Source organism: Gorilla gorilla, chromosome 22, assembly GCF_029281585.2.
Source record: "Gorilla gorilla gorilla isolate KB3781 chromosome 22, NHGRI_mGorGor1-v2.1_pri, whole genome shotgun sequence".
Classification (NCBI taxonomy): Eukaryota; Metazoa; Chordata; class Mammalia; order Primates; family Hominidae; genus Gorilla; species Gorilla gorilla.
Window position 1 is genome coordinate 32,320,120 of NC_073246.2, and position 14,129 is coordinate 32,334,248.

Below are 14,129 nucleotides of genomic sequence, written 5' to 3' on the forward strand. Positions count from 1 at the left end.
GTTACTATGAATTCTTTACATATTTTATCTTTCTGTGAATACTACATGGGATAGACATTTTCCTCATTTCTTGCTTTTCTTTTCCCTCTCTAGTAAAAATGTCACCCTCTGAGAGAAAAGAAAGGAAAAGATTAACGATTTACATTTTACTTATAGTGCTTATTATTTTGCCCTCAGTAACATCAACACTACCAAAACTTACTTATACCTTATGGGGATAAACGGTTTTTTATAATCAAACTTATTGATGACTTCTATGAAGAAGCAAATCAACCTTTGAGTAAGGGATTTCTTTGGTAGTTTTACAATGTAAACTTCAAAGCACTTGTTCAAAAATTTCACCCTTCATTCTTAAATCTTCATGTGCACAAGAGTGACTTAGCTACTTGTGTTATAAGAAATCTAAACTTAAATATGTTAGGCACTCATTTAGCATGTCTACCAAATAAGGATTGTTATTGGGTTATTTCTTCTAATGGTTCAACGAATTGAAAGAAGGAATAGATATTGAAATTTTTTTTCTGTTCTCAATTGAATTTATAAAATTGGAGCAAGATAAAAGTCCCTTCCAGATTACAAGGTATTTTTCAGATCTTTACAAATACCAGAACTCTCAGTGTCTTAGCCGTTTGATCCAATTTCTAGAAGGACAGGATGAAAGAAGCATCAAGTTTTTTTTCTTTGTTTTTTTGTTTGTTTGTTTTTGAGACGGAATCTTGCTCTGCCTCCCAGGCTGGAGTGCAGTGGTACGATCTCAGCTCACTGCAACCTCCGCCTCCCGGGTTCAAGCAATTCTCCTGCCTCAGCCTCCTGAGTAGCTGGGATTTCAGCCGCCCACCACCATGCCCGGCTAATTTTTGTATTTTTAGTAGAGACGGAGTTTCACCATGTTGGTCAGGCTGGTCTCGAACTCCTGACCTCGTGATATGCCTGCCTCGGCCTTCCAAAGTGCTGGAATTACAAGTGTGAGCCTCCGCGCCCGACCGTTTGAAGCATCAGTCTTATAGGTACAATTATGGTGGTTTTCATTCTACCTAAGCAAGATGAATGAGAAATGGCATTTTTGTTTCATGAACAATTGCTTTGAAAAACTAATGAAATTCTTTCATGTAGAAGTCTGCATAAAGAAAATTCTTTGAGTGTTAATATATTTCATTTTGACTGCAGCCTAATTAAGTGTTCTCATTAGAATGGGCACTTGTGACTACACCTATTGCTAGAGTATGTAAGTGTCCAATATAGAAGGTAACATTCACACACACACGCTCCTCACTGCAAATCACCTGAGCTCAGAACTCCTGTTAACATGTCTTACAACTGCAGCTCTGGAAACTTCTCCTCCTGCTGTTTTGGAAGTTACCTGAGGTATCCAGTTTCCACTTATAATTCGTTCTACCCCAGCAATGCCATCTATTCTCCAAATACCTGCCAACTGGGCTCCTCTCTCTACAATGGCTGTCAGGAGACCTACTGTGAGCCCACCAGCTGCCAGACATCCTGCACTTTGGCCAGATCCTATCAGACATCCTGCTACTGCCCAAAGAATTCCATCTTCTGCAGTCCCCACCAGACTAACTACATAAGATCCCTTGGATGTGGAAACACTGGCCTTGGATCTCTTGGTTGTGGAAGCACTGGCTTCCAAACTCTGGACTGTGGGTCCAGCTTCTACCACCCAACTACCTTTTCATCCAGGAATTTCCAGGCAACTTGTTACTAACCAGCCTTTGGGTCTCGCCTTTTTGGATCAACTTACTGAATATTCTCCATTCTCTCATGATTATTTCTGTACTCTATGGAACTGTAACACTCAGCCTGTCCAATATCTGTGATTGTTGACCATCTACATCAGTAGGACTCAGCATCCTAGCCCTCTTGGAAGTATATGATTGAACACGGACGAATTAATCTTGATCTAGGACCCTTCCTAAATCTGACAGGAGATATATCTTGAATTTCAATTTTTGTGCCAATGCTCAGGATCATTTCTGTTATCATCTTTCTAAAATCCTTCTCTCATTATTTTCCCAGAACTCTTCCACTCAAATATATTTCAAATAGTTATAATATTTTAAATAAGCTTATTTCTTTGGCATGAATTCTGGCATTCCATTTTATTTCATTAATACAATACACTTAGGCTGGGCATGATGGCTCACACCTGTAATCCCAGCACTTTGGGAGACCGAGGCTGGCGGATCACTTTAGGTCAAGAGTTTGAGGCCATCCTGGCCAACACAGTGAAAACCCATTTCTACTAAAAATACAAAAATTAGCAAGGCCTGGTGTGCACCTGTAATCCCAGCTACTCAGGAGGCTGAGGCAGGAGAATCACTTGAATCTGAGAGACGGAGGTTGTAGTCAGCTGAGATCATGCCACTACACTCCAGCCTGGGCAACAAAGTGGGACTCTGTGTCAAAAAAAATAAATAAGTAAAAATGATACATTTAGTGAATGCATTCCATATCTTCAACTGTCTTCATTAGGTACACTTTTCGTTTGTTTCATATGTTTTATTGATATTTTGTTGAATAGAAAACAAAGTGCAAAGAAAATTTAAATATATAACCTATCACATGTTTTAAGAGATTTAAATCCCCTCATAAGTGCATTTTTTATATATTTGCTTCAGAAAATTTTGTTTTAGTCTTTCATTGAAAGAAAATTTATTGAGGTCCTATTATATACCAAGCATCATGCTGAACAAAGACACAAATCCTCTGCTTCAAGAAGTTCCCACAAATACAATTATAACTTATATGGCAAATGGAATAATGGGGTGAAGACAAGATTCAGTGGGAACACAAAGAAGAACTTCAAAAACACTCAGAGAAAATAATATAAACCCATTATTGAAAATAAATAAGTTACACTTAATTTTAGAAGAACAAATCTTACTGATCTATTGTGTCCATTGCAGTCCCTTGAAAAGCAGCTGCCAAACGGGATTAAACATAAAAAGGATTTATTGGTGAAAATGCCAGTGATAGATAATGGGGAGGTAGTTGGAGAGGTCTGGAAGAGCCATACTACTGTGGTGTATGTCTAGCCTCAGTGAACGACAGAGGGAACTAAGTTTGGTCTAGAAGAAACTTCTTTAAGAAACTCCTCATCGGGCGTGGTGGCTCATGCCTGTGATCCCAGCGCTTTGGGAGGCTGAGGCGGGTGGATCGCGAGGTCAGGAGATCGAGACCACCCTGGCTAACACGGTGAAACCCCGTCTATACTAAAAATACAAAAAATTAGCCGGGGGTGGTGGCGGGTGCCTGTAGTCCCAGCTACTCGGGAGGCTGAGGCAGGAGAATGGCGTGAACCCGGGAGGCGGAGCTTGCAGTGAGCCAAGACAGTGCCACTGCACTCCAGCCTGGGCGACAGAGCAAGACTCCGTCTCAAAAAAAAAAAAGAAAGAAAGAAAGAAAAGAAAAGAAAAAAAAGAAACTCCTTTAGGGCAATTCTAAGAAAGTTTTGGCAAGTCACCCATCAAAGGAGCCTTACATATCACCAAAATGGGCCTGCCTTAGCATCCTTGCCAAGAGTATTTACTAACAAGAATGGATGACAGCACAACCTTGGCACAGAAGTGATGGTAGATTCAAAGACCAACTGCTGTAGCTGTCAATCAGTCAGTAATGCTCCCTGAAGCAGGAGATTTCAGACGTACATTTGCATAGCTTCCATCTTCATGATATTTATTCTGATCCTAAGTAAGCTCAGCACTGATAAACAGTGGTAAAATAATAAATAATAACTTGGAATTTTTCATGTTTTTCTTACTTTGATCAAAATGTCAATTATTATGTCAGACCCTATATAGGACCCACTGAATGAAAATCTAACCCTACTACTGAGTAAGAGAAAATCAAGAATTATTAGATGGTTATCTTTGATTTTAATTGATGCATTAAGCAGACAGGACTCAGGACACAATTAGGAAACTGCTTCATTTTTTTTTTAACACCACTGAACTTCACACTTGAATTTAGAGCTCTAGCTTCCCTGAATCCCTGAACAACACAATGGGTAGATCTATGATCACATTAAGATATTAAGAAAAATTTTCATTTCACGTTAGTAATTCAAAGTTGCATAATTACAAAACCAGTCTTACAGCCACAATAAAAGCTTCTCCCTTTCCCCTCAGTTTAGGCCTGTCATGTGTTTCCAAAGGCCACCAGTGGTTTAAAGAAGATTGTTTTTTTTTAAATTTCCGTACTCCACCTTGCCTTCCATCAATTTCCATACTCCACCTTGTCTTCCAACAACTGCTCCTTGTTTCCCTTTGATTCAAACATACACAATGGGAGGAAAGAAAATGACAACCAGGGCCATCTTCCTCAACATGATGCTTTAGGCCACCTGTGTCAACATGGACTTTGTTGTTTGCCTCTGAAAACTTTTACTGGGAAGAGATAATATCAACCAATAGCTCATTTCACTGCATGCTTCAGGAAATTCCTATAGATTAATTTGTTGGAGCCAACAGCCCGCAGACCTGAATAAACAGTTCCCTAATTAAGCAACAGTTTCTGTATCAAGAAACTCATGTCAGCTTCCTCTCTGAAAGACCCACCTTGAACCAGCTCAGCCCAGAATCTCATTTCTAACACCTCCCTGTGGAAACACAGACAAGACTTACAGTAGCATTCTTCTTTGTGGCAGGGAGCTCAAATATACTTCATTTCGTCTTAGCAGATTTTCTGGTGATCTTACAGGTTTTTCAATAGGGACATTAAGGTTTGTGCATTTAGCTAGGACCCAGTCTTTGCCATTGAATATCCTCTGTTATTATGCACTCTGAACTGAGCATGTAATGTTTGTGCCCTTCCTCCAAATTCATATGTTAAAATCCTAATTCCCAATGCAATGGTATTTGGAGAAGAGGCCTTTGGGAGGTAATTAGCTTATGAAAATGGAACCCTCATGTGGAAACTAGTGCCTTTATAAGAAAAGACACAAGAGGTTTGCTTCTGGTCTCTGCGCTCTCTGCTACGTGAGGACACAGAGAGAAGGTGGTCATCTGCAAACCAGGAGGAGAACCATCTCTAAAAACCAAATTGGACAGTACTTTGATCTTGTACTTCCCAGCCTCCAGAACTGTGAAAAATAAATTTCTCTTGTTTGAGTCTCCCAGTATATGGTATCTTAGTCTGAACTGACTAAGACACCACAGATATCTGAATATTGGTTCTTTTCCTAGTGGAGACTTTGGTGTGTTTTCCAGAAACCATCTTATTCCCACCCCAGCCCATTATCCCTGGAATCCCTGAACTGAATATTGCCTGACAGAGTTAGCACGCCCTTCCATGACTTCTCCCTGAATCCTCATCCCGAGTTCCCTCCTGCTAGGGCTCCATCCCAGCCAGCTTTCTTCTGCTAGAATCCATTTGTCCTGGAGGTGGCCCTCTTGGCCCATAGGAAACACACACTCACAGCACTGCCCATGGAAGTGTGATTTGGTCCTAGAGCAGGTGTCTTCCACCCAGCTAATTCTAATGGCTCACTGCTTTAAGAGTATGCTAGTCTAGTCTCAAAACTCCAGGAGATACAGAAATACTCAATTTTCTGCCTTGTCTTCTTGGTGGTCAAACAATTCCAGAGACATGTCATTTTCTTTTATTAGTGTGACACTTTTAGTAAATGCATCCTGTACTTATTACTATTTCCATTAGGTAAGCTTGTTTTCTTAGCTTTATGTGTTTCTTTTTCTCTTTTTTTTTCTGGAAAGAAAACAGAGTTGAGAGAGGAGTTGAAACATGACATCTCATGTCTTGAGAGATTTATATCCCATCATAGAGCATTTGATCATATAATTGCTTTAGAAAATGTTATTTTCAGTTAGGGATTCATTGAACAAATATTTGTTGAGTTCCTATAATATAAAACATTCTTATTATAGAGAATGAGACTACCTTCTGTCATTCTAGCCAGCCAACACACTGTCTATGAATGGGCCTCATCACCTTCTCTCCCTTCCCAAAGAGAGGGAAGCCGGGGATATATGTGTTTCTCTTTGTGTGTCACATGGGTAGTATTATCCCACAAGAATAAAACTTATTTCAGAGTAAACCTCTTTCTCTTATGAATGTCTAAATTGCACTTAAGGGGTATAAGGCTCAGGAAAGCTGTAAAGCTGTCAAGGCCACCTCTAATCATGGGGATGTGACTAGGACTGGGATTTATTGTCATTTACCAATATTTGCCCTCAGCTTTGGGGACTCTACTAAATTTGTGTCTTATGTGAAAAGCACCCTGTAAAATTATTTTACATAAAGATAAAAGAAAACTCATTATATAAGCTCAATAATGAGAAAGTGACATGAAAGTGTAGGAAACTACACTCCTATACGAAATACCCTGGATATTCACAAATAAAGAGTCATGGTGAATAAAACCATACTGTCACAGAATAAATGATTTTCTACAGAGCTTTTCTTCTAGATCATGAGTTGAAAAATGATGGCTGGTGGGCCAAATCCAGCTACTACCTGTTTCTATATATGAAATTGATTGGAACACAGCCACAAGCATCCATTTACATATGGTCTATTCTGACTTTCATGCTACAGTGGAAGAGTTGAGTGGTTCAGACAGAGACCATATGTCCCTTAAGGCCTTAAATATTCACCATCTAGCCCCTTTCAGAAAAAAAAAAAAGTTTACCAACGTTTGCTTTAACATGATGGAACTTGCTTCAAAATTGTTACCATAATGCTCCAATTTCTGGTAACTATAATAAAGGTACATCAGTTAATTCTTCTCACTTCTTTTCTTTGGCTTCATCTACACTTTGTAGCATCAACTGGAGCCTCAACATCAGAATAAATGGCTACTGTGTTCTTTTAAAATTTGAAATGAACAAACATCAACAAAATGTTTCACAGATTCTCAAAGTTTTTCCATTTGACTGAGAGTGTTGAGTTTTGTGATGAATAAACAGAACTCCTTCTAGGTTTCACAAATTATAATAATATGCATAATACCCAGTATTTATTATTATATAGCAAGTGCACAGTGTGAATCATTTAATCTCCAATCAATGCTGTAAGGCACGTTCTGGTATAACCTCCATTTTACAGATGAAGAAATTGAGGCACAGGCAGGTTAAATAAACTTTCCAGCAAAACAATGCGGCCAAGTGATGGAGGCTGTAACCACATTTGGTTTACCTCTGGAACATGTGCTCATAACTAGGAGATTGTCTTATTAACTTTTTATATTTCTCTGACATGATAAATGGCTAGTTAATGACTTAGGGAGGAAATTGATGAACAGATTTTGCCATTCTGTACTTACAGAGCACTGAAGCTCATAGCCACATTGTCAAATGTTTATCTCAGTCTTTCCCTAAAGGGATGTCTCCTATTTACACTCCAACCTGTGAAAGATCCTTTGCTTTTCTGACTGGTGTCATCTACAACATGTTATTTTGTCCAGAAACTTGCCTCATACCTTTAGCTTTGGCTCAAGGGAAGATACTCATAGCCTAAGATGCAGAAGAAAATATCTGACTACCTGAGTTCCAGATTCCCTCTGTTTTGCCATTTCTGAAGGACCATTAAGTCAGCTGTCTGTGTTTCAATGAAAAAGCAACTCTTTTCAATTATGTAGAAAGATGAAGAGAGAATAGAATATTGAATTGGCAGCCTAGAGACAACTTCTAGAGCTGAATCCATCATTCCCTATGTAAACTTGGGCAAATTATCTTACCTGCTTGAGCCTCAGTTTCCTTATTTGTTAAGTGAGAATGTTGTATTGATTAATTTTTAAGGTATCTGTTGTTTAACTTTAAAATTAGAAATAGAATTCACATTTTTAAAAGTATGACTTGGTAGTTAAAGAAAACTAAAATAATCAGGCACAGAAATGATTTTAATAGATTTTTTGACATTATGAAGGTAATACACTTGTTCCTATATACGTAAACCAATTTATTGCAAATATATTTTGTGTATTTATTTTTATCTATGTATAAATACTTTCAGGATTTTCCAATGATCTTGTTAGGTCATAGAAGTTGTTCACCACCACAGCTTTCTTTCTCTCACTTTCTTAGCCAATGGGCCCTCTACTCAGGGTTCCCCCAGCACTTTCAGAGTTTGATGAAATACTACACCTGGATGGAGTATGGAGTCTGACTTCCTGAGTGCTTCCCCAAAACATGCTTCAACCGGAAATGTGGTTGAATTACCCTTACAGTGAACCTGATCAGTGGTAACAGGAGATGCTAGAACAGGAAAAGACAAGTTTCCCCTTTCCTCCCTATCCCATCAATTACTTTGAGGTGTATTTTTTCTTTGCAACCCCTCCAGAGAAGTCGCCAATGTTTAACAAGCATGCCTGCCAAGTGGCTTGCCTTATACCTCATTATGAAGTGATACTCAGGGCCACTAACACATCGCACAGCATTGCATTGCATTTTGCTTGCTGCACTTCCATGCTCCATTGCTACAGCCTTGCACTTCCCAAACAGGGTTAGTCCTTAATGATCATCTCAGGTTCTGCATTAGTCAGGTTCTCCAGAGAAACAAAATCAGTATGATCTCTCTGGAATAATGAGTGAGAAAGAGAGATGGAGAGAGAGAGAGAGAGAATATGAGAAATTGGAGGCTGGGAATTCCCACAGTCTGCATTTGTAAGTTGAAGACCCAGGAGAGCTGTTGGTATAATTCCAGTCTGAGTCCAAGGGACTGAAAATCTGGGAAGGTGATAGTATAAATCCCAGTATAAGAGCAGGAAAATACTTATGTGTCAGCTCAAGTGGCCAGGCAAAAAGAAAAAGGGGCAAATTCCTCCTTCCTATGCCGTTTGTTCTATTATGGCCCTCGATAGTTGGGATGAAGCTTATCCAGGTTGGAAAAGGCAGTCTACTGAATCCATTGATTTAAATGCTAATCTCATCCAGAAACACTGTCACAGATACATCCGGAAATGTTTTACCAGATACCTGGGCATCCTCTGATTCAGTCAAGTTGACACAAAATATTAACTATCACAATCATTCTAACTAAAACTACAGTTCGTGTATAATTCTGTTGATATGTGTGTTATTTTAAATTACATCCTCCAGGACCTAGCATAAACTGTGGCACATGGCAGGTCCAAATAAACACTTATTTAAATGAATTTTCTTTCTTGTACTTGAAATATAAACTCTTTGAGTAGGTGATTTTCACCATGAAATATTTGGTTGAAACAGCTGAAGAGGTTCATAGTAAAATGCTCATATAATGAACTAAATTGAAATGTTGGGACGAAGGGTAAAGCCTGTGATATCAGCTACAAAGCTTCAGAATGAAGAAACACAGTTCACAATCCATTTTACCACTGCTGGTAGATACTAAAAGAGCTGAGTTCTCTGTTGTAGAGCACATAGAATGAGTCATACAAATTGAAGAAAGATCTTGGAAGGCCCAAGAGATAAAAAACAGAACCTATATTCTAGCAATTGGTCTTGATTATTTGAAATATAGTGAAGAGACAATCTAATTCTTACCATTATCTCTTAGTCTATGATGATCATGAGTGGGTGTGATCTCAAGAGACAACGTAAGCATTTTAGAAGCTTGTCACAGTAATGTCATCATTTTTCTCTAATTACAATTGAACAGGTCATTATAAGGTAAACACAATCAAAGCTATTATGTCCATATGCTATAGCAGAAAAATACTTGCTAAGTGGGTAGCTCGCCATTATTTTAGATTTGGGAAGTATAAATATACTGATTCAGCAGTCATCCATAACACTTTATTCATTCATGGAGTAATATAATATTGCATCCATATTGTGCTATCCACATTCCAAATGGGGTCTAGCATCCACAGTTTGGAACTATCCCACACAGTTCATTTCTAAAATACCCATCTAAAGCAGTGGTTCTATACAAAAAATAATTTGGCCCCCAGGAGACACAGGGCAATGTCTAGCGACATTTTTGGTTGTCATGAACTGGTGGCTGCTACGGGCATCTAATGGGAAGAGGCCCAGGGATGTTGCTAAGCATCTTACAATACTCAGGATGGTGCAAACCTAGCAAAGAAGTATGCTACCCAACTGTCAATAATGCCAAGATTTATGGAAATTGCAAAAAGAGCAAATACTTTGTTAAAGTGCAGGAAACAAAGCAGAAAGGTAGAGAATGATAAAAGAAGATTTTTTTAAAAGAGTAACAAAGAAATAAAACAAACATGAGGAATGTGATGGCCAGAAATAACATAAGATGGTAAACTAGATTTAAACAATTTTTGGAAACAAATTCTCTGAACATTGCCTTCTGCTGTAATATGCTTCTTGTGCACAGTTGGGCTAGTGTTGCCTTCTTAACAGAGCTACACTGGGGAGTGTGGAGGACTCATTAGCAGAAAAGTCATGACTGTGAATATGCAGACATTTTAATGAAAGCTTTATTTACTACAGTGACAATTCTCTCTCTCTCTCTCTCTCTCTCTCTCTCTCTCTCTCTCTCTGTCCACTAAGAGATCCTATTGATTCTGTTTCTCTGGAGAACTTTGACTAATACACTGATATAATCTTATGAGAAAAGCAATAAAGATTGGAGGACTTTTCCCAGAAAAGATAAGGCTTGACTTAGGACCTAAAGGATCATAGATTTAGATGACAGCGTAAGATCACAGAAAAGGAACATCACAGGTAAAACTTACAAAGCGGTATTCAAGCAGAGGTGAGGATTCTGATGCACAGAGTGCATGAGGACAACAGCTGGAGCTTCAACTAGAAAGGTTACTGGTCACAAGATACCATACTAACAAACTTATATAATATTACATAAGAAACAGGTGATCACTGGAAATTTCTAACTAATCATTTCAGAATTTTCATCTGTCATCTAAATGTAATTTACTATTTGGGCAGATTTTAAAATGAGCTCTTTTATTTGACTGTTTTAGGTAATATTTTATTTGAGATAATATTTGCAATTCACTTTGTTCATGTTGTATTATCTGAAATCCTTCTGGCTAAGAAAATATTAGAAATATTTTCTAGTTTGAAAGCTATATCCTATTTTCTGAATTTTTCCAACTTGCCTGGAAGGAGCCCTTAGACAAGGATTGTATCTTCTACATAATTTGTTACCTACAGAGTATCATTTAATAAAAGGTTAGCAAGTGATTTATTCTTCTTTCAAGGAAATGCAGTACTTTCAATATAAATAATTTATTAAGTGTAGAAAACTGGCTTTATATCTTGTCCTGATCCACATAACATCAACTTAGTATTCTCCAGTGTTTCCGATGTGCATGTCCTTGTAAGTACATAGGTCATGCTTACTATATACTTTTTGATAGAAAGAGGAAACCTTGTGCAGATGAAAGAATCCTCTTAGAAGAGATGAATGTTCCATCCCAGAAGCAGCAGGTATTTCTTATTGACAGTTTCAGGTATCTTTGTGTATAAAGGGATAAAAGATATTTCAAAGAATGTATCACCTCTACTACCAACTTATATTGCTAGGCTTTGATTGTTCTATGGAAACAAGATCACAACATTAAAAAACCATTATTGTAGACAAAAATAAAATTTAATTATGAAAATTGGAGTCATTCGCCTTTTCACTTTTAGGTTATTTTCAAAAGCGGTAGTCAAAATGTCGTGGGCTTTTAAAAAACAATATACATGCTGTAGCAATATATTTTAATAATCCATAAAACAACACAAAGAGATGTGTTGGGTATTTGATTTGTTTATATACATAATATGACATCTGAGGTAAAATAAAGTTTATTTGTCCAAAATCAAACAGCAAGCCAGTAGTGTCTTGTCAACTCACATCCGTTTTTAAAACTCCCTCTATATATTTTGGGCTATATCACCCTTATGCAAGAGGTAAAAATAAATACAAATAAAAGAACATTCATCCTCATCATAGTAAACTGTCCCAATCTCCTGGGTAATAGAGTACCTGTTTTCCTCAATCAAACTTTCTAAGCTTTTTAAATCAAAGAAATATTGAGCATTACTTTTTCAAAGATCTTGCTAACATAGTATTCAGGTGTTACGGATCTGTTCTATCGACAGTGAATTACATTTCTACAAGGTTTTTTTACATAGCCTGGTAAGAGGCAGGATGAATATTGAAAAATGTTCTTAGAGGAGCTAACGGCACCCACGATGAAGTATCTAAGGATATTTACTGGAGCCAGTGGAGCACAAATGGAAGAACAGTGATATGAAAGAAATAGTGTGGAGAGTTGAACAACGTTCATGTAATTGAAGAGAGGCTCGACTTAAATGTTGACACCTCTACGTAAAAACAAAAGTGATTCCTGCAGAAGTAAGAATAGAGCAGGCTTTCTTGCGTATGACACAATGCACTCTCAATAGCCATTTAGCCGCTACATTTTCACAACCACCAGGCAGAGATTTCTAGCTATTTTGATATTGACTTCAGTAATTGGATTTTACATAACGTTAGAAGAAACACAAGGAAAACCAGCATAAAGTTAAGGATATGGAGCATTTTAATTTTGCTCCTTTATATGTCATGCTCAGAATATTCTGCATATTGAAAGAGAGTGATGAAATTCTGTAATGATACATTCTAAATTGTTAAAGATCATAGTACCAGGCCGATATGAGGCTCGGGTCATTGATTGAAAATCCATTTTATTTCTTTAAATATCATTCTTTATATCCCAATTTTGTACAAATTCTATTGTGAAGACTTAGAATGTATTTAGTTTGTCCATTGCCCCCATCCTGCAAAGATGCACTCTATTTCAATGGGTGCACACAACTATGTATGTTTTAATTCTGTGATGTATATAACCATTTTATTTATCAAATTTCATTAACATCAGCTCTGTTAAAAATTAAAATATGCTCCCACTCAAACCATTTTTATGAAACCATTAAGACTAAGTATAAACAAATAAACAAACAAACAAAAAACAGAAGAAAAAGATGTACTTATTGAGAGACAAGAATGTTTAGTATCCTCTGAGGTGAATTATGAAAGGGTGACTTAAAATCCCTTCTCTCAGTTTCTACACATTCTTCTTAAGAAACCTACTTAATTTTTTTTTCGCTTGTAAACTGAGTTATCAGGAATGATTTTTCTGACATATGAGCTCATGACCTTCAATGACCTCAATTTTTTTCATTTTTACAATTGAATAAAATCATCTATTTGACAGAATTACTGTATTAAAGAAGATAAATATGTATATAAATATATACTATATAGTATATATATTATATATACTATATAGTATATATACTATATATAATATATATACTATATAGTATATATAATATATATACTATATAGTATATATAATATATATACTATATAGTATATATTTATATACATATTTATCTTCTTATACTATACTTCTTATACTATATATACTATATATTATATATATTATATTATATATACTATATTTACTATATATATTATATATATAATATATATAATATATATAATATATTATATGTATATAATATATAAATATACATAATATATAAATATGTATTTATAAATATAAATATATTTATATTAATATTTATAAATATATAATCTTTATATATATTTATCTTCTTTAATACTTAGATATAATATATACATATAATGGAAGGCCTACAAAAATGTTAGGGCATTCTCACTATTATTTTCAGTCATTTTAATTTATATGTCCTAAAACATAAAAATTTATTCTGTCAATAGTCAATATTTATGGAATATCATCTTGTGGTAGTTACTGTGCTGGCTTTGGGTTTAAAAAGATGAAAAGAAGACCGGGCACAGTGGCTCACGCCTGTAATCCCAGCACTTCGGGAGGTAGAGGCAGGTGGATCACCAGGTCAGGAGTTCGAGGCCAGCCTGGACAATATGGTGAAACCCTGTCTCTACTAAAAACAGAAAAATTAGCCAGGCATGGTGGCAGGCACCTGTAGTCCCAGCTACTCGGGAGGCTGAGGCAGGAGAATTGCTTGAGCCCAGGAGGCGGAGGTTACAGTGAGCCGAGATCGCGCCACTGCACTCCCGCCCAGGCAATAGGGCGAGAAAAAAAAAAAAAAGGATGAAAAGATATAGTTCTTACCCTTAAAAACCTTACATGACAGTTTAAAAAATAGAGTAGTAGAAAGAAAGATGATCCTCATATGCTT

The 14,129-nt window shown here is 36.7% G+C and overlaps 1 protein-coding gene across 1 annotated transcript; it reads left to right on the plus strand.

Moving 5' to 3' along the window:
• The first annotated feature begins 1,253 nt into the window (after positions 1–1,253).
• KRTAP15-1 (keratin associated protein 15-1) lies at positions 1,254–1,848 on the plus strand. The gene has a single exon (XM_004057747.4). It carries the CDS (start codon positions 1,307–1,309, stop codon positions 1,718–1,720), a length of 414 nt encoding a protein of 137 aa, XP_004057795.4. The 5' UTR covers positions 1,254–1,306; the 3' UTR covers positions 1,721–1,848.
• The last annotated feature ends 12,281 nt before the right edge of the window (positions 1,849–14,129 follow it).

What these genes read in the sequence shown, in the direction of transcription:
- KRTAP15-1 (XM_004057747.4), top strand. Translation starts at nt 1,307, where the DNA reads ATGTCTTACAACTGCAGCTCTGGAAACTTCTCCTCCTGCTGTTTTGGA.